At 35.6% G+C, this 21,915-nt stretch overlaps 2 protein-coding genes across 5 annotated transcripts in view; one reads left to right on the forward strand and one right to left on the reverse strand.

The window, feature by feature from the left end:
• The window catches only part of LOC136027184 (N-acetylated-alpha-linked acidic dipeptidase 2-like), a 53,318-nt gene extending 35,646 nt beyond the window's left edge, over positions 1–17,672 (reverse strand). For both annotated transcript variants that reach the window (XM_065704192.1, XM_065704191.1), the window contains exons 1-2: positions 17,315–17,672; positions 3,461–3,721 (exon numbers count right to left, since the gene is read on the reverse strand). In XM_065704192.1, the coding sequence (XP_065560264.1) occupies positions 3,461–3,721; positions 17,315–17,665 (612 nt within the window). In that variant the 5' untranslated portion in view covers positions 17,666–17,672. The remainder of the gene's footprint in view (positions 1–3,460; positions 3,722–17,314) is intronic.
• Positions 1–21,915, forward strand: part of LOC136027188 (tRNA N6-adenosine threonylcarbamoyltransferase, mitochondrial-like) — a 373,253-nt gene that overhangs the window by 327,274 nt on the left and 24,064 nt on the right. For all 3 annotated transcript variants that reach the window (XM_065704201.1, XM_065704198.1, XM_065704199.1), the window contains exons 2-3: positions 17,629–17,716; positions 20,629–20,774. In XM_065704201.1, the coding sequence (XP_065560273.1) occupies positions 17,633–17,716; positions 20,629–20,774 (230 nt within the window). In that variant the 5' untranslated portion in view covers positions 17,629–17,632. The remainder of the gene's footprint in view (positions 1–17,628; positions 17,717–20,628; positions 20,775–21,915) is intronic.

Genomic DNA, 21,915 nt, shown 5'->3' on the forward strand with positions numbered 1-21,915 from the left:
TTACGCTAAAGTTTTTTAATTGTTTTAAAAAGTAGAATTGTGGCAAACAGTCAAGCTTTAGCGTAAAGAGCGAGGGATTGCGGAGGGGACAACCCATTTCATATATGGAGTAATTTCTGTTCGTTTTAAGTTTAAATGTCGCTCCTTACTTTCAGTTAAAAAAACTAGTTTTTTTATTTAATTTCCGAACGTTTTTGAATTAATGCATGTTTGATTTTGGCTCTCCACACATAAATTATTAAAATGAAATTTGTATATTAATTTTTTTTTTTGGCTAAATGGCTTTCTCTTAGTTTTGATCAGATGATTTTGAGAAATAAGGGGTGGGGAAGGAGGCCTAGCTGCCCTCCAATTTTTCGGTTATTTAAAAAGGCAACTAGAACTTTTAATTTTTAACGAACGTTTTTATTAGTAAAAAATATACGTAACTTAAGAATTAACTTACGGAACAAACTTTTATATTCTTATATTTTTATTATGTATATGAGGGGGGTCGTCCCCTCGTTAATACCTCGCTCTTTACACTAAATCTTATGTTTTGTCCCAATTATTTAAGAATGCCCCCTGAATCAGAAAGGTCGTAGAATAAATAGTTGAAATTACTAAAAATACTTTAGCATAAAGAGCGAGGTATCTATCTCCTCCTAAATTCCTCGCTCTTTATGCTAAAGTATTAGAACCCCTCATGTGCGTAATAGTCTCTGTTCGTTTTAAGTTTTAATGCTACTCCTTACTTTCAATTGAAAAAACTTTTTCATGTTTATTTTTTCAATTTTTTTATAGTAATGCTAGAAAATCCCGCGCCCTTTTCATTGAATTTCTCTTCCCCCATGACTTATTCCTCCGAGGAAAGATCTTCCCACATAGCCCCCTCCCCTCAATCCCACCTCAAACCAAAAAAATCCCCCTGAAAACGTCTGTACACTTCCCCAATATCCATTACTGTATGTAAACACTGGTCGAAGTTTGTAACTTGCAGCCCCTCCCCCAGGGACTGTGGGGGAGTAAGTCATCCCCAAAGACATAGTTATTATGGTTTTTGACTATGCGGAACAAAATGGCTATCTCATAATTTTGATCCGTTGACTTTGGGAAAAAATGAGCGTTGGAGGGGGCCTAGTTGCCCTCCAATTTTTTTGGTCACTTAAGAAGGGCCCTAGAACTATTCATTTCCGTTAGAATGAGCCCTCTTGCGACATTCTAGGACCACTTGGTCGATACGATGATCCCTGGGAAAAACAACAACAAAAAAACAAATAAACACGCACCCGTGATCTGTCTTCTGGCAAAAAAAAAACGAAATTCCACATTTATGTAGGTAGGAGCTTGAAATTTTTGCTATAGGGTTCTCTGATACGCCGAATGCGATGGTGTGATTTTCATTAAGATTCTAATTCCACATTTTTGTAGATAGGTGCTTGAAACTTCTACAGCAAGGTTCTCTGAAACGCTGAATCTGATGGTGTGATTTTCGTTAAGATCGTATGACTTTTAGGGCACGAACTGTTTGATTTATTCTGTGTATTTTTAAAACCTAAAAACGAAAAAAATAATGAAAAATAATGTTTTTCTAGCGGAAGTAAAGAGTGAAATGAGACTTAAAACAAGCAAAAAATATTGTTTCTCAGTTTACGCAACATATATCAGTAATACTGGTTCAAATAAACTAACTTGTGAAATGTCCCTTTACTTGTAGATAACTGTCAAACTAATTCTTTACTGAAAACTGAACTTGCTTAGGTCTTTAAATCTACAAGCTACTTAAAGAATTTTCTATTCCTAATCTTGTTTTGTTTCATTAGTGTAATTTTTTCATAAAGACGTTAGTGTGTTAGTTACTAACTTGTAAAAACATTAAACCAACGCAGCAAAATAGGATTGGGAGTAAGTCCTAATGCAGCATTTAGATATAAGAAAAACTTGAGCAACCTCAGTTTTCAGTAAGTTTTACAAAATTCTACACTAATAGGGAAATATCACGAGTCAGCTTATTTGAACCAGAAGTGCATACATATGATGCATAAACTGCAAAGTAATAATATTTGTTCATGTAATTTTGAACTTCGTTCTTTATTTTACATCAGATGCATCTTATTTAAAACAGAATAATTTGTGTTTAGGGATATTGATGTTCAAATGTCTGGATTCACTTAAGATTTTGTTGGCAGCTGTGTACAACCTAGTTGACAAAAATTGTTAAATTTTAGACCATTGGCCTACAGTCTAAGCGTTAAACTTCTATGTACGGAAATTTCTCCTCTATATGGATGACGACTTGTAAGCAGTGTTGTCAACGCTTCGGAAGAAAAAGTACCGTAAAACGCCCTAAAATTGTACCACTGATCAAAAAATTGTACCATATCTATTTTTTGCATGTTGTGCTATGGGCAAGACGAAAAATTTTTTTGCACTACGCGCAACACGTGGATGATCGGAAAATTATATCACAATAAAGAGAACAAAGTATCACATATCTTCTCTCAAAGATATATGGAAGACCTCCTTTCCCCTGCAGAGACCATTTTGGTGTCACTCCTCCAAATAGCTGCTTACCTATTTTGTACTTAACGTACAGATGGCTGTGCTGCTTCACGATACATTTTGACAGCAAAAGGCCAACAACAGGCACTTAAATAAATATGTAAAGGAAAACTTAAAACTCTAGAAGAGAAAATAAAATAAAAACTACGATTCCCTCCGCTCTCTGCGTCCTGACGCCCAGTCAAGTCTTATTGTACCATGTTGTACCACATTTTGTAAAATGTACCAAAAAATTTGTGATTGTACCAGAATGTTCCTTTAGAGGTGAAATGTACCAAAATGGTACAATTGTACCGCTGTTGGCAACCCTGTTTGTAAGCAAGAATTCTAAAGCATGTTCATCTTGTTGGGCGATTATACAAGTGTGTAATTTGGTCTGCCTCTCATTCCTCTCCAATACATTTCAGAACAGAAAAGTGCTTTATGCAACTGGTTACAGTACACTACTATGTTTATAAATAATAATACCATGCTATGACGTGTCTTGAAATTATAAGTAAAGTGTTATATGGCCATGTCTCGGTATTGAATAGAATCAAAATGTTCTTGCCATCAAATATATCTGAAATAAATAATAGCACAACTATGCTCAAGAAAGCTTCATGACAAACTAAACCTCTAAGGCATGGTAACTCTTCATTTTTTTTTTTTTTCTGGTGCCGGAAAGAATAGAATTTTGTCGACGTGTGCAATAAAAGCTCAAATTTAGTCAAATTAGGCTTTCTTTGAAAATTTAGTCAAAATATATTCTGTTCCTTTGGAATGCTAAACCCTAGATTATCAACGATAATCTGTATTGTGATATTTTGCATAATATCACATAATAATCTGACAGTGTAACATGAGAATTAAATTGGTTATGAAATAATTTTTAATCTTTTCCAAATCGAGTTCCATGAAATGGTTGAAAAAGATTTACCTTGTCACCCCTGAAAAATTTTCCATATCGGGCCAAAACAAGTCGTCCTTTCACCGATATTTCCAAGTGTTCTTCTAAATACCGAAAATCGTCGTACGATCCGTAGTTAACGTATATAAGGTGATCTTCTTCGATTATGCCAGACGCTGAATACGCTAAATATGCTGGCAACACGGACTTGTCGTAAAAACTTCCATCAACCGGAGTTTCAAAGAGGGATGCAGTAAATTTAATTCGTCCAGTTTCGTCGATGATTTGAACCTGTAAATATGTTGAGCCATCAAGATAATAAATTAGCAAACATTAGAATATACCACGACGTGATCAAGTGAACATAATGGAAGACACAATCTATCAAGTCCATCTCCAAGTCATACGCCTAGGTAACGGCTTTTAAGCCAGTAAAGTCAATGTAGTATATTTTCAAACTATTAAGTGTATTCTTCTCTTCAGGAGAAGGTAGGAACCGCCGCATCTGTATATTTTGTTTCAGTGACAGCACAGTAGAAGTAACGTACAGTAGCGAAAAGTCGTATGCTCTCCATTAAATATTTTTGACAGACGTCTTAAATCAAACAAGCTAACCACTCTTCATGACCCCGCCTTCGCGCACACGGAATGACAAATGTTTCCGATGGAAAACCAAGTAGTAACTGAAATGTTTCTGATAGAAAACCAATTATCAGCTGAAACTATGGGTCTGATGGTCTGCAAACTGCCCAAATTGTGTGTTATGAAATGTGTGTCATGTTTGGAGAAACATTTCGCTACTGGTATGTAGTTCTACTGTTAGCGACTGTATTTGTGAGCAGTTCAAATAACAAAACCAAAACAAAAGTCAACTTACCATTAATAACGGGATTATTTTTGTTTTATTTATATCTATATTCTTGTCTGTTATTCTTGTCTATATTTACAGTAGATATGAACCTATTCATCAACGGGTAAGGGTTTGCCTAAAAGATCTTTTAGCTATGGTAGCAAACTACTGAAAGATCGCAAGGAATTTTTCTTCATTTGTTCACATATTAGTTCTTATAAATTCTCATTTGTGGATGTATTAAGAAGAACTTCTATGATTATATGACTAATATCTACTGAAAAGATAGAGTATAATCTTGTCTCTCTGATTCTCTGAATCTTATTTCAAGATTAGTTTATATTAAACTTTAGAAAAATGAAAACCATATAAAATAAATCCTGCAATAGTTCGAATTTAGTTAAATATAAATTAGTATCAAAACACAAACGAATATAAATTAAAATGAGTAGTCAAATATAAAGATAACAGACACCGATTTTGAACAGTATGCTTTAGTTTTTCAAAAACACCGACAAAAATAAAAAGTAAATATAAAATGACTAAAATAACCAAGGTGAATGGAAAAAACTAAGTAAATTAACCTAAAGGTTTAATACATAATGGTATTAATTCTTGGAAACATCAGTAGTTCAAGATTAAAGATTTTATTTTACAGTTTATTTTAAATTTTATAATTATAAAAAAAAATTGAAATAAGTTTGGTTATCAGTAAAGTGCAAATGATGCAATAGACATTAGATGGTCTGTGGTTATGGGAGGGGACAGTATCCAGAGTCCTGTTGATAGAGATTTCTGTTTGTTTTAAGTTTGACTTGAGTATTCATTTTAATTTTTACTCTTTTAAGGGTTTATGTGTTCATCTATAGAAGTATCCAGGGCTGTACAGATGAATTTAGTCAGGAGGAGGGCTAGACTGCAAAAAATCAAATGTCAATAACTAAACAGAAATTTTTAATATTTTATATGAGGGGGTTTCCTCTTCCTCAACCGTCGCTCTTTACCCTAAAGTTTGGCTTTTTGTCCTAATCCTTCAAAAATGACTCCTAAAACACAAACGCCGTTAATTGCAATAAGAAGCTTTTATAAACCACTTAAAAACTTGTCTAAATTCGTTCTCAGCCCAACGAGGGCTGAGGAGTCCCCTTCCCCCTCTTATCTATATATACATAATAATTTAGTTTCGTTTTAATGTTGTTCCTTGCTTTTAGTTGAAAAATTCTCTTTTTTATTTAATACCAAATTAAGAAACATTTGAAAAGGAATACCTTTTAATATTTCTTTTTGGATTTTTTACCGTCAATCTTTTTTCTTCAAGCTACTTCTTCCTCGTACCACATAAAATTAAAAAAAAAGTTTTTTCTACTGAAAATAGGAAGCAACATTAAAACTTAAAGCGAACACAAATTATTCTGTCTATGAGGGGGCCTTCCGGCCGGCCGCCCCGTCCTCCGGGTGCGATCCTTTTCTAAGTATTTTTGAAATGTCTGCAAATATATTCAAGTGCCTCTTTTATGTAAGTATGTAATATATTTATTTGGCTTAAAGAAGGAATGTATTTTATTTTTGGTCTCTTACTACTTATTCAACAGATTGATTTTTGGTTAGGTTATTTGTATTTTAACAGCTAGAAGAGTAATATGTACCAATTTAAAAGTGCATTCAGATCATTTCTTTGTGGACCATCAATGTCTGGCAAAAAAACACGTTTAACGAAAATAGTTCAAAATCGTGATAAGATATTTCTAGAAAATCCTAAAAATATCCATTATTGCTATAGTGTGTGGCATGATTCCTATGATAAAATAAAGATTGCTGTGCCATATATAAAGTTCATACGGGGACTCTACTTGTTTAATATTATTGAACCAAGCTCGTAGTTGATTATCGATGATTTAGCTGAATCTATTGAAGAATGGTCTTCGGAGATGTTACAGTTATTCACGGTTAGATCTCATTATGAAAAGATTTCCGTAATCTTTATTCTCCACGATATCTTTCATCGGAGCAAAGGCATGAGAACACTTTCATTGATTTCTACTTACTATATCATCTATCGGGTTATTCGTGATCCAAGTTCAATTATAACTGTAAATAAGCAAATACATCCCGGTGAAACGGAATTTTTATTCCCGGTATGCAATCAAGCTACAAATGAACCTTATGACTACATTCTATTGAATCTTAATCAAAAAACCCCCTAGGAGTTACGTGTTGTCACGGGTATTTTTGACAAGAAATTACCGTATATCTACCCGTGAGTAGCAAAAAGAGTCATTAGTTTCCATCATGACACTAAAGAAACTACATTAAAAAATACATTTATTTTCTGTCCTGGTTAATTCAAACCGTGGCTTAGGAAGCCACATGGGATTAACAATGAACTCATTAATCTCCTATCTGAGCTGTGTTTAATTTTAACTGAAGACAATGTTAAATCCCCAGAAGTAGTAAAGCAACGGACAAAACAACATCGTTCACTTGTACGTGCCCTAATTTTCGAAAAGAAAGGACATTTTTATAAGAAAACAACTTGTTCAAGCGGGTGGCAATTTATTTTCATTGTTACTACCAATAATCACGGGACTTGTAAACATTATTCTATAGATAGCTAAGCCCTATAAATTGACACAAAGAGAACTCATTCTTTCACCAAAAGATGACTATGAAGATAAATTTGATAAACTTATTAACAATGAGACAATTGCCAATGATAAAAAATTAATTTTGCTTCAAAATACCCTTCGACGTCTCCACAAGCATAAACCTTACCGTGGGAGACCGCCCAAAGTAAATGCCATTGATCAATATCAAAGTTCTGAAAGTGCAAAATCACTGCCTTCACAACCAAAACAAGAAGCAAATTGATGTAAAACTTTATCAAGTGTTGTAGACTTAATGCCTTAATCGTCTCATGGACAAAATAAAATACTCCTAACCTATCTCGCTGAAAATAAACATGTACAAATTGATGACAAAAAAAAGATGAAGTTGTAATCCACGGCAAGAGTTACAATTTCATTGATTTTAAATCAGATTTGATTGCAAATGGGAAAAGACCCGAATCATTTGATAGTCATCTATATAAATTGTTTGAAGTCATCAAATTTTCCAAAAGTCTTATTGGGAATAAACATTTTAAAATTATTAAGAGAATATGGTCAAATATCAAAATATGTTTTTAAATCGTTTTCAGAAAATAATAGCACGTCAATTGGCAATGATGATGTAAAAGTGTCAAACGAAAGCATCTTAATATCAGTGCATCACCTAGTAGTATGCAAAAGGGTAGCGGACACTTCACATCGCGTTTACGTTTAAAATGGCCCAAGTTTTGAAACAAGCTTGTGAAAATATTGAAGAAGGGGGAATTTTAAGTTCCCTCTACATACTTGCCCAAGTCACTAGAGTTGAAAAGAAGTTAGAGTTAGAATATTTTTTGAATGTACCTAGCTACGCTCTTCATCAAAATCATAGAGTTTGTAGTAAACTTTACTGGAAAACTAAAGCCTTTTTTCCATTTGCATATAGTGCAAGAAGATCTTTTGACTCTAAACAACATTCAAAGAGGTCAGAATAGCCCTTACAAGTATATTTTACTTGCAATCAGTGTTTTAGGCGCTATGCATACGCCGTTCCATCGCATTCAAATAGAGGCAATGAAGTTGCTAAAGCCCTTGAATATATCTTTGAACAAGATTCCTAGAAGTGAATATGTTAAAAAGGTTTTACTGAAATATAATACAATATTCTATCATAATCATAGTCCGATAAAGGCGGCATTGGCTGAACGATTGATAAGAACAATTCGACTTTTAATCTTGAGATGCTGTATATTGGAAAATGCTACTGCTTTTATTCAAGGTTTATACAAAATCATGTTGATTTATAATGAACGCCCTCATCAATCCCTGTATAATCTTAATCCTCTTGAAGTTCATTACAATAACAATACCCTTGACATTTACATGGTACTTAATTTACCAAGTGACATACAGCGATCGCAAATTCTGTCGGTCTGTCGGTCTGTTTGTCCCTGTTTTTTCTAGTTTAGGCACTTCTAGATAATCTAGGACGATGAAATTTGGCAGGCGTACCAGGGACCAAGCCCGGCTAAATTTAAAATAGTGGTTTCCCTGATTCGACCTTCTGGGGGGGGGAGTGGTGGGACGGTAAATTCGGAAAAATTTGAAAAAATTAGGTATTTTTAACTTACGAACGGGTGATCAGATCTTAATAAAATTTGAAATTTAGAAGGATATCGTGTCTCAGAGCTGTCATTTTAAATCCCGACCATATCCGGTGATATTGGGGGAGTTGGAGCGTGAAACGGGAAATCTTGGAAAACGCTTAGAGTGGAGAGATCGGGATAGAACCCGATGGGAAGAGTAAGCATAGGTCCTAGATGCGTGATTGACATAACCGGACTGTATCCGACTCTCTTTGGGGGATTTGGGGGGGGGGGGGTGTAAATTCGAAAAAATTATAAAAAGTGAGGTATTTTTAACTTAAGAATGGGTGACCGGATCTTAATGAAATTTGATATTTAGAAGGAACTCGTGTCTCAAAGCTCTTATGTTAGTTTCGACCTGATCTGGTGACATTGGGGGAAGTTGTAGGGGGAAATTGGAAATCTTGGAAAACGCTTAGAGTGGAGAGATCGGGACGAAACTTGGTGGGTAGTTTAAGCAAATGTCGTAGATACGTGATTAACGTAACCGGACTGGATCCGCTTTCTTTGGGGGAGTATAGGGGGTCCAGTACTTTGGCGAGTTCGGTGCATCTGGACGTGCTATGTTGATGAAAATTGGTAGGCGTCTCAGGGACCTGCACAAATTGACTTGATAAATTCCTTTTTCCGATTCGACCATCTGGGGGGCTGAAGGGAGAGGAAAAATTAGAAAAAATGAGGTATCTTTAGCTTACGATTGGGAGATCGGATCTTAGTGAATTTTGATATTTAGAAGGACCTCGTGTCTCAGAGATCTCATTTTAAATATTGACCGTTATTAAGCCTCTGATCTTCCTTTTAAATCAACCTATTGATTCTTAGAATTTAGCTAGAGCTCATACCATATGAGCTGTTGGCTCTTGGCTCATCTGACATCGGCACAAGGGCCGTATGAGATCTTAGCTCTTGTTCTTAAACAATATTCCAATGAAGGGAGGCATGTGAAAAAGAAAAAAATTAATGTTGGTGATACAGTTCGAATCAATTGAACAAGTAACATTTTCGAAAAAGGGAATTACTTGTAGTCCAAAGAACTTTTTAAAGGGTCAAAAGTCTTAGGCACTAAACATGTAACGTATCGTCTAGGTGATATGAAAGATGAAGATATTCTTGGCAATGTTTACGAGTAAGACATACAAAAAGCTAAATTCACTGGAATGTATCAAATTGACAAGATATTAGAGTCGAACTCGCAAGGGTAAGAGAAAGTTGCTTGTTCAATGCCTAGAATACAGCTCTGATATTGGTTCTTAGATTCCCGCTGAAGACGTTCACAATGCCTAATGATTTTTATGTTACATTCACTTCTAATGTCTCTGACCCCACTCTATGATGATTTGAATAAAACAAGTGATTTTTTGGACAAAACTTTCCCCCACTATCTAATTTGATGGAAAGTATGAAGTTGATCTTTTTGATTGTATTCTTAAAGATACATATGATAACCTGAGAAAAGATCGCACATAAGATATAAAATTTAGACAGCATGATTGGCTCTTCCTTACCGAGGAATAGATGGAATCAATTATCTTTCCTGAATACCCCTTTGTCACACTAAAATACAAAGAATTTGGTAGTATGGCAGATTTGTGTCATGCAATCAGTTGAAAAAATATCCGCTCGTAAAAATGATGCCTTTCAATTTAACTGTTCAATGGGACAGGGCAAGATCTACATGAGTTCTCCCATTGACAACGATAAGGTTTTTCTCAACGATAATCAGAGAGATGTTTATTGGTTTTAAGCAAAATTGGGAAGGTGTTAATTTTGCAGACTATCCACACGGCTTCTTATCAGAAAACTGTATATTTCTTTATGCATTTTTTTGCTGAGACATCGAGAGTCGGTAATACCAATGTTCCCCTCTTGCGTGTTTTGAACGAAAAACCACTCATGAGCACATTCACCACTACAATATTAAGCATATCCGATATATTCCAGTCAACACTTCGTATTCGGAACTCTTTCAGTTAACATTAAAAATGAGTTGGGCGATCCTCTAGCAATAACAAAAGGTTTTGGGTGCGATCACATGTCATTCTCGACCCATGCAGTGAGGTGGCTAATAAAAAAACAGTTTTGTTTGTTCTGATATTGATTGCTAATTTTGCTACTCTTAGACCATGACAATTGGGTCATGAAATGGACTATTACAGTTGTCATCCGTCAATGTCCGTAACGGTCTCGGCAATTGGTTTGTTAAGTTGTTTTGCTGTGCTCTACCCCTTGCTTATAAAATATATTGCCCCGGTTGCCGTAGATTTTACGTTCTCTGCACTACACGATTGGGCTCCCAGGCGGATTTTAAAGAAAGTGTTTCACAAAATGTCAGGTCCGGCGCGCGATCCGTCGACGAGCGACTGAAATCACGACAAAGCGGGAAAGGTTTAAAAAGGGCAAGAAACACTTCATCACTCATTAGTCTCAACTCAGGTCAGAAGCAAAAAATATCGCTTTTGTCAAACAAGAAAAAGAAACCAAGAGTAAAAATTGTTAGATCGAAAAAGGATTTCTTTTCTTAGAAATGAAATATCTTCCACATAGAGAATCTCATCCTTCAGTCACGTCATTTCTAAATCCTTTCAACACAGAAATCTGCAACAACCTCTCTCTGAAAACGTACATTTTCGAATTTATTCCAGTGAAGATCATTTCATAGAATGGACTTCCACATTTATAGATTTGTTTGTGATTGTCAACAAATCTAACAATGAAAAACCAAGTGCAGCCGATGGTTATCCCATGAAAATTGTGCACTACACGATTTGTTAAGACAAATTAGTGTCTATATAAATGGAACGCTGGTGAGAACAAGTAACAATCTTTTAAGTTATGGAAGTTATATGCAATTCATTTTTATAACTCCAGTGTCCTATGAGCTATTGAGAGGTTTGGCTATTGGATATGAATACTGACACTACCATATAAACCGAACACTGACACTACCAACATACCTAGAGTTGCGACAACTAAAGATTTACTTTTGGTTGGGAAAATAAATCATGAGATATTTAGTATACCTCAACGGTTGCCTCCCAATGTTGAGGTTCATATAATGCTACAACTGGCTCCGTTCAATTTTATTTTTAGAAAAGTACTTCGTACTGTACCTGATGGAACAGTGTCTCTCGCTTCGGCGATACTTCATGTACGAAAACAGCAGGTTATGAGCCAGTTGCTTTAGCTATTAAAACATTAGGAGCTTGTGGAACTGCTATCAAACTGCTCATTCCACATAAACCACGAATCAATGGCATATTGCCGCGGGTAGACGTACCTACACCGGTTCGTCATTTATCAATCGTGACATTCCTTCAAAACTCGCTTTGACGTTTGTAAAAAGCGCTATTGCCATAGGATCAAAGACATTTTCCCCACATAAATTTGGAATGTTTGGACATCCTTCTCTTATATGTAAGGTAAATGGAACTCCACTCTAATATTTATCCTTTGATAAATCCTACAGGGCTCTATATTGACAATGCAATTTCTAGATCGAGATTCACAACTATTTGAAAATGGTAAAACCCGATAACCCGATTGTATTGGATATGTATGGTGCTTAAGATAAGAGTATTGTCCAAATGGGCGGGCACAACATGTCTGGAGTGTACTTTTGTCGAACCATTGGAGGAGAGTATAGCATTAATCTCGCTAAATCAATTTGAAATCTATTGGGAAATTACCCCCGATGGCAGTGTTCTATTAGACTTGGCACTATAAACACAAATCAAATGAACAATGTATTCAATTTGTATGCTAGTATTTCCAAATACAAACCCTATTGCATACCCTCGAATTTCCTTGGCCATATTTAGAGTGTTAAAAATAGCATATCATTGTTAATAGTAGTCTATTAACTTTAAAAGACGGGACATTGGCTGTGTATCTATCAAACGGCGAAGAATATTGAATTTTTTGATCTTATTGGCCTACCATGTGCTTTTTACACGCATCAAATTAAAAACCTCTCTACGCCGTGCAGCGCCCGACAGGAGACTTAAGTCAGGTCAAGATCTATTTTTTTTAATTCCAGGTTTCCCCGCTTGACTAACGGACTCTAACAAACCCTATTACGTAACAACCAAAAGTAAACAAACCCTGTTACTTATCATTCAGGTGTACTATGCCGGTACAGGTGCGCTATAGTATTGCGTATGACCCAGCTGCGCGTAATTCCGCCTTGGGGGACTAGTAGTTTCAATAGTATACCCACTATCTGGCTGCTTGAATACTTTGGGCCATCACTACTAGTAGAGCTCAAACAAAGAGTCAAACTTCAGTGTAAAGAGCCAGGCATTGAAGAGGGAACAGTACCTCTCATATACGGAATAATTTATGTTCGTTTTAAGTTTTAGTGTCGTTCCTTACTTTCACATGTATTTCACACCATTTTCACATGTAAATATTGGACCATAATCAATTTTTTTACAATCGGGACTTCTCTGCTTTACTAACGGACTAAAAAAAAAACCCTATTACATCACAAATAAAAGTAAGCAAACCCTATTACTTAACATACGGGTGTACTATACCGTTACAGGTGCGCTTTAGTATTGCGTATGACCCAGCTGCGCGTGATAACGTCTTGAAGGACTAGTAGCTCCAATTGTATACCCCCTATCTGGCCGCTTTAATAGATTGGGCTGTCACTACTAGTAGAGCTCTTACAAAGAGTCAAAGTTTAGCGTAAAGAGCGAAGCGTTGAAGAGGGAACAGTACCTTTCATATAAAAAACAATTTCTTGTTTTTTAAGTTTTAGATTCATTCCTTACTTTCAGTTAAAAAACTAGTTTTTTTGTTCAGTTCGAAAAAAGAAAGCCCATTGTCTGTTGCTTGCACATAGCATTTGTTACTGGGAAGTAAATGCTATGTGAAACACTTTCAAATGTTCTGAGAAATTTTCGGTGGTGGGATACCTCCTCTTAAATACTTCGCTCTTTACGCTAAATATGACTTTGTATCCCAAATTAGAATAAGATAGCCTTTTGATCATTCTAAATAACGTTAGCGTGAAGAGTGAGGGTTATCCTCCCCATATCATAATAATCTCTTTTCGTTTAAGTATTAATATTGATGCTTACTTTCAGTTGAAAAACCTGCTTTTTTTGTTTAATCACTCAAAGGCACAACAATTCTCTAGGGAAAACAACGAAATGCCGCTGATTTTGAATAGCCAAAAACAGCAATTAGTTTATTTTTCTTTATCCGGAGGCTGAGCCCGTGTAATTTCAAATTTACATTTTTGTGGTAAGCATTTATGTCATCGAAGCTTGTTTTTATTCTATTCAGTGTTTTGAAAAAAAAATTGTGCAAAAATTAGAATTTTGTTATTGAACTTTGGCAAAGCGAAGATTTAATTAATTTGAGCAAAAAAAAATGATCGGAGATATCGAAATAATTATAAATAATATAGAAAGTGAAAACATCGATATATTGTTCAATCAAGTTATCGTTCTACACTTCCAATTTAAGACGAAACATATCGTAAAACTCATCTAATAACGGACTTGAAGCAAACAGCGGTTCACTTTACATGCGTAAGCTAATTGCCTATAGGCAGTTAGATTGTCTCTTCATCTCCCTTGTCAACGTAGCGTTAATCAGCGATGCAAGGGTAGAATGTGACGTAAATTGTGCAAATAAGGTACAAAGTTTTTCGAGGGTTCTGACTATTACTGATGTTTTAATACATTGTATACGTTTTTTTAAATAATTTTAAGGATTCTGCATTGAAAGAGGAAAATTGCAGTATAAAACTGGTTAGTCTGGTTTATGCTACATAGAAACAAGATTGTAGCATTGAGTGTGTTACTATTACCCCAATCAACTGAGTTAAATCTAGCATATAAGATAAATGTTTACATTGACCATTTGCAAATATTTCGCTGGAGGAGGGGGATTTTCGGGGGAAATTTCCGCGGAGGGATTCTCTGGGAGGGGGATAAAGACTGGCTCCCGTGGATGATACAAAACGTTATTTTTATAAATAGGACTTGACAACTTTTTGAGGACTTTCTTTACTTAAACTATTGCTTGTTTATTTGAAATAAGGAATTCTGTCAGTTTTAAATTAGCTTGGTTCTGATTTAGAGTTAGTCTTCTTGTGATTTAAATTAAATTTAAAAAAAAATAACCCTAAACGGTGCTTCAAACAGAAAAACCTTCTGAGGTGCGCCTAGTGGTGTATTCTCATTCGCAAGGGATGAACCGGTATCATTTACTAGATTTATTGGCCAAAATTTCACCCATGGGGAAAGGGGATGCCCCTCCCCCAATATTTTCAACCAGTCTTGTAAGAAAAATTTGGAGTAAAATAGTGGCGCAAATGGCCACTACTTTATTGCCCAAATTTTTCCGTTAGGAAAATGGGTTAATGGAAATATATGACGTAACATCAATGAAGGAAGATCAGTCGATAATTACAAAAAATGTACAAATTTTAATAACAATATCGCCCAAATCATTCGGTGGATATGGCCAGCCAGTTGGTAAAATCTATTACCCCTCCAAACATTTAGTCTACTGACGCCTCTTGTCAATACCAGACCCCGCAGTCTCCGGGGGAGGGGCTGCAAGTTACAAACTTAGGCTATTGATTACATATAGTAATGGTTATTATGAAGTGTACAGAATTTTTCGGGGGAGCTTTTCCGCGTTGGGGTTGAGGTGTGTCAGGGCAGAGGGTTACGTGGTAAAATCTTTCCATGGAGGAATTTATCATGAGCGAAGAGAATTTCCATGAAGGGAGTGCAGGATTTTCTAGCATTATTAAAAAAAAAAAAAACAGTAAGAAAATAAATAATTTTTATGGCACTTGGTATTAACCAAGTGACATATAGCGATCGCAAATTCTGTCGGTCTGTCCCGGTTTTGCTACTTTAGGCACTTCCAGGCAAGCAAGGACGATGAAATTCGGCAGGCATATCAGGGACCGGACCGGATTAAATTAGAAATAGTCGTTTTCCCGATTTGACCATCTGGGTGGGGGGGAGTGGGGGCGGTTAATTCGGAAAAAATGAAGTATTTTTAACTTACGAACGAGGGATGAGATATTAATGAAACTTGATTTTTGGAAGGATATTGTGTCTCAGAGCTCTTATTTTAAATCCCGACCAGATCTGGTGACATTGGGGGGATCTTATGAATTGGCGATCGGATCTTAATGAAACTTAATATATAAAAGGATCATATGTCTCAGATGCTCCATTTTCAATTCGAATCGGATCCGGGGACATAGGGGGCTGGAGGGGGGAAACAGAAATCTTGGAAACCGGAAATCTTGGAGAACGCTTAAGAGTGGAGAGGTCGGGATGAAACTTGATAGGAAGAATAATCACAAGTTATAGATACACGATTGACATAATTGGAACGGATCCGTTCTCTTTGGGGGAGCTGGGGGATGTTAATTTGAAAAAAATAGGGAAATTGGGGTATTTTTAACTTAAGAACGGGTGACTGGATCTTAATGAAATTTGATATTTACAAGGAACTCATGCCTCAGAGTTCTTATTTCAAATCCCGACCAGATCTGTTGATATTGGGGGAGTTGGAGGGGGAAACCGGAAGTCCTGGAAAACTCTTACAGTGGAGGAATCGGGATGAAACTTGGTGGGTAGAATAAGCAAATTTCGTAGATACGTGAGTGAGGTAACCGTACTAGATCCATTCTCTGTTAAGTTATGTTGGGGGAGTTAGGGGGTGGGGTTCAGCGCTTTGGCGAGTTTTGTGCTTCTGGACGTGCTAAGACGATGAAAATTGGTAGGCGTGTCAGGGAGCTGCACAAATTGACTTGATAAAGTCGTTTTCCCCGATTCAACCATCTAGGGGGCTGAAGGGAGAGAAAAAATTAGGAAAAATGAGGTATTTATAACTTACGAGTGGGTGATTGGATCTTAATGGATTTTGATATTTAGAAGGACCTCGTGACTCAGAGCTCTATCAGAGAGATATTTAGAAGCTCTTGTTTTTTCAACTAGAAGTAATGAGCAGCTTTAAAACTTAAAACGAACATGAAATATTACGTATGAAAGGGGGTTCGTCTCCCCCACAATACCTTGCTCTTCATGCTAAAGCATTATTGGTAATTTCAACTATTTATTCTACGGCCTTTTTGATTTAGGGGTCATTCTTTTGGGACAAAATTCAAGCTTTAGTGTAAAGAGCGAGGTATTGACGAGGGGTTGTCCCCTCCTCAATGCCTCGTTGATTTGTTTTTATTGTTTATAAAGTAGAGTTGTTAAAAAGAGTCAAGCTTTAGCGTGAAGAGCCAGGCGTTGAGGAGGGGACAACTCCTTTCATATACGGAATAATACCTGTTCGTTTTAAGTTTTAATGTCGCTCCTTACTTGCAGTTAAAAAACTTGTTTTTTTATTTTATTAGAAAAAAGAATGCCCCCTCAACGGTGCTTCGAACGGGAAAAACTTCTCAGTTGCGCCTAGTCATGCGTTGTCAATCGCAAGGGGTAAATCCGTATTATTTACTATAGTTTTCGGCAGGGTTTCACCCGTGGGGAAAGGGGTAGCCCCTCTCCTAGCATTTTCAGACAGTCCTATATATATATATATATATATATATATATATATATATATATATATATATATATATATATATATATATATATATATACAACAATAAATAAATTTTGCGGTGTCTTGCGATTGCTTACTTAGGACGATTTTTTCTTTTTGTCTGTTTTTCATTACCGTATACCTGATTCTCAGCCTGGAAACGTGCCTAGAAAATTTTAAAATCACAACTATTGCCTCTCTAAAAATAATAGCCAATGATAGGAATACTCACCCCGCTTGCTTTGCTCTCGCTTGGATAGGATAACAACACTTGATATTCCTTAATTTCTACTTTGTCAACTCCTTGCGAACTCCAAACTTCTTTTAAATATGCAGCCTGTTCATAGTCTGCTTTTGTTCCTCCAACATGGGGCTGTGAAGTTAAATATTGTAAATTTGACTCAATTTTGCTTGCATTCATTTCTTTTATTAATATATGCTCCCAATCTGCTTGTTTTTGGTAAAATTCAAATGATCGCCCACATGTCTGGCAATCTGCTGTAGATGCTAAAAACAAAATTAAACAGCAATATATTTTCATTTCAGGAAAATGACCTGCAGGTGTATCCTTCGATGTGTTCATGATAACATCCAAAGGAAGACTAATAAATGGAACTCCTTGCACACTCAATTTGTAAGTTATTATCATTTTGACATTTCAATAGATAATAGCTAGCTAAAAAATAGTAGTTCGGATAGGCAAATATCCTACAAAGAGCTGAACAGGGTTCATAGTCTATGCCTGAGTGCAAGGTTTGACCTTTGCCCCCCCACCCTCCTGAAGTCTTAAGATGCTTTTAATTTTCACTAAATTCTTTTTATTTCAAAATATCTCGCCTATTTTTACGTTCTTTTTAAGTTATCCTCTACCCTATGTATAAAGTTCCTAAATTCGTGCTTGGTTCACTGAGACGAACTGTATTGGTTGGTGGTGGTGGTTGATTTTTTCACATACAATTTTTTCAGTTGTTGACAAGTCCAAACTAGGATCATGGAACGCAGTGAAGGTAAAAAGTAAAATAGCCAAGGCGCAGGGTGTTTTTCTGCAGTTGAAAAAATTTAGGAAAAATAGAAAGATTAAGATGTTGAAGGCCTTGGTGGCCTTCAACATCAATCAATGACAATCAAAATCAATGACAGTGGTTAAGTATGGTTCTGAATTGCGAGTGCTCGAAAGGCTGAAGATTTGAATACACTGGGATGGAGGATGAACATGCGCACCAATGTTGGTCTCATGCGGTTTGCTGCTGCAGTGAGTCGTTGTAGTAATGGTTATTATATATTGAAATTTAGGGGGAGGCATGAACATTCCACCTCGATTAGTAATTGTAAGTTTCTCCTTGTTTTTGTCTGTCCTTCATGTTGAAAACACGTTGGAAAATAAAAATACTTGCTGATTATCTTAGCTCTTTCTTTTGACTGAGCCTCTTTTTTTTCAGACCTTCTACTTTGCAAAGAAAAATTTTACATTTTTCTAACGCGTTGCGATTAACTACATAAACATTCCTAGAGACATCGTTAATTAAAAAATAATATTAAAAAAACTACATAAATGTTTTTAGAAGCATCCTACACTAAGGTAAAAAAACATTTTTATGGAAAATAAATATGTTTGGTTTTATGAGGCTTGATTTTTTTTTCTTAAACAAATACGTATAGCGAAACATCAAGCCTTAATACTTGGCAATAGAAAATCTTGAGTATTGAGCGCCCCTACTTCAATGTTGGAAAATAAATACTTCTCCCGATTGATCATTTTTTAAGGTTGACAGTACTAAAACCTTAAACCCAAAAAATAAATTTTCCATTGCTACTAGGACTTTCTTCTATACCAGGAACCATAAAAGCTATCTTGGTTGTAAGGCTGTAATTGGCTTTAAATTGTTCCGCATTCCTACCAGTTTACTTTAGACAGATAAAATCGATCAAATATTAACATTCAGACTTATTTTATTTTTGACTGGTCAAGGTCATCCCTTGTCAAATCTTAATTTAAAACTAAAAATCTAAATAGTGAATGCTCAAGTTTTTTTCTAATTAGTAGGTCATCTGCGTACATATGCACGAGAGTTTATTATGGAGTGAACTTGTCAAAATAAGCTAAGTAAGACAAATAGTCAAGAAATTTAAGAAAATTATGGAAATAATTTTGAGTTAGATATCTTGGAACAAGGCACGCACGCTGGAACATTTTTGTCGTGGAATATTTTTGTAGGTGGTCTAAAAAAAATAAAAAGAATTCGTGAATATAGCAAGAAATGTCCGGCAATTTGAATCAATTTTGGATTCAGGGCTGGAGGGTCGCAGGCCCTACATACTTCCATGCCTGGAACTTCCTCTTTTGCACTTCCCTTTTGAGGGTGTGTGTGTTTTGGGGATAACATGACCCCCAGAGCCTCTTGGGAAAGGTCTTTAAGTTATAAAATTTGCCTATCGTTTATGTATAGTATTTTTATTGGGAAGTATGCAGACATTTTTCCATGGGAGGGGGGTAAACTTTTGTCTTGTGGAATCATCTACGGGGAGAATTTTCCTTGGTGAGGAAATTTACGGGGTGGGGAATGCACTTTTCAGGGGAAATTTTAAACTGGGGAATTGGCCAAAATTCCTGTATGAAATTTTTCTTACTTGTCTGACTTTCTTTTTACCGACTCAGTTTTACGCGTGGATGTTAAGTGTAAGTGTCCGGGGTAAATTCTCATCCGGAATGAATAGTCTTGATGGTTTTTCCGTGGGGAGGGTCATTTTCCCGTTGAGTTGGAGCTGGATTTCGTGGCATTTAAAAAAAAAAGATCATAAATTAAATAACAAAATGAAGTTTTTCAACTGACAGTAAGGAGCAACATTAAAACTGAAACGAATAGAAATTATTAGGCATATGAGGGGGGTTTGCCCCCCCCAGCACCTCATTTCTACGCTAAAGTGTGAATTTTGTCCCAATTCTATAAGAACGACTCCTGAAACACAACGGTCGTTTTATCTAGAACAATAAAAAGCTTTTTTAAAAGCACTAAAAAACTTTACCGTGAAGAGTGAGGTGTTGAAAAGGGATGGCAACCCGCCTCAAAAAATTCAATTTTTAGCGTAAAGAGCGAGGTGTTGAGAAAGGGACAACCCCCTTCATATACGTAATAGTTTCTGTTCGTTTTAGGTTTTAATGTTGCCGCTGGGTTTCGGGGTAAAAGAATTTTTTTTAATATAATTAAACTTTTTATTTATTTATAGAACTTGGTGAACAATGTCTTGCTTCGGCAGAAGATCATTAATTTTTTTTCCTTTTTTTGAAGATGAACTGTGCATATCACCTTCTAGAATTTTTTTTTCTTTAAGTTATAAGCATTGCCAAAAATTTTGCCAGATGTAAGAAAGTTATAACTAGTATCGAGGCTTTTAATTCTAAGGACATACAGTTTCCGAATTTTTCTAGGGGGCGGGCTTGGTTTGGTGTAATGTTGAACTTCCAATGGGTACATCACCTTCTGTGTGCTTATTTTTTTTTTTATAAGTCCTTGCGTTACCGCATGAAACTCAATTCAACTCTTTTAGAGGTATTTTCACGTGACCTGTCAGAAGAAAAGACCATTAGTTCTTGGCATCGAGTCTAGCTGTGATGATACTGGTGCTGCAATTGTTGATGAATCAGGACATATTCTAGGCGATGCCTTGTATTCTCAGCATCTTATTCATCTTAAGTAAGTTCAGTTCAGGTAAGTTTCGAAGATCAAAATCCACTTATGCTTCAAAATACATTTTGACGAGTGGACAGGCAAAACAGCCCACAAATTCTTTTACATTGAATAGCTGCTTAACAATTAATGTCAGTTGTTCAATTGTCTGAAATGTCCATTTCTGAAATGTTCAAAGTCCAGAAGTTACTCGAGATACATTTTTTAGGTATATAATGCCGGTTGAAGAAGGAAGGTGTCTTATTTCTGAAGACTAAAACTTGAGTTTCTTGAAACGGTCTAACGATAGTAATAAAATGAAACATATTTTAGTGGTTGCATTTGAAATGCCCACGAAGGTACATGAAGAGACATGAAGGCATGAAGGTACTTTATTTCTTAACACTGAAATATAAGGTTCTTAGAACGATCTAACAATAGAAATAAAAATATATCTGGAAGCGTATATGTCCAGAATGCTCATGTTCCACAAGCTACTCGAGATATGCTTTTTAGCCATGAGATGCCACTTGAGACATAAAAATATCTTGTTTCTGAAGATTGAAACCTAAGTTTCTTTAAATCTTAAATCTAACTATAGTATGAAACATATTTTAAGTATATCCATTTGAAATGCCCATGATCCATAAGCTTCTCGAGATATAATTTTTAGCCATAAGATGTGACTTGATACATAATGGTATCTTAAAATAAAGGTATCTTAAATGGTAATAAACTGAGACATATTTTAAGTTTATGTAGTTGAAATGCCCATGATCCAAAAGCTGCTCGAGATATACTTTGGAGCCATAAGATGCTAATTGAGACATGAATCTATTTTATTTCTCAAGATCCAAGTTTCGTAAAACAATTTAACAATGATAATAAAATCAGATATATTTTGAACGCATGTGTCTGAAATGTCCTTTGCCACAAGTTACTCGAGATATACTTTTTGTGTATACGATGCTGAAACCTAAGTATCTTATTTCTCAGAACTGAAACCTAAGTTTTTAAATCAATCTAACAATAGTAATAAAATCACATATATTTTTAGCCCATGCTTATTTAATGCCCGTGATCTACAAGTTACTTGAGATATACTTTTTAGCCATATGATGCTACTTGAAGTATGAAGGTAATTTATTTCTCAAAACTGAAACTTTTT

The sequence above is a fragment of the Artemia franciscana genome, chromosome 5 (genome assembly GCF_032884065.1).
Source record: "Artemia franciscana chromosome 5, ASM3288406v1, whole genome shotgun sequence".
NCBI classification, from domain to species: Eukaryota; Metazoa; Arthropoda; class Branchiopoda; order Anostraca; family Artemiidae; genus Artemia; species Artemia franciscana.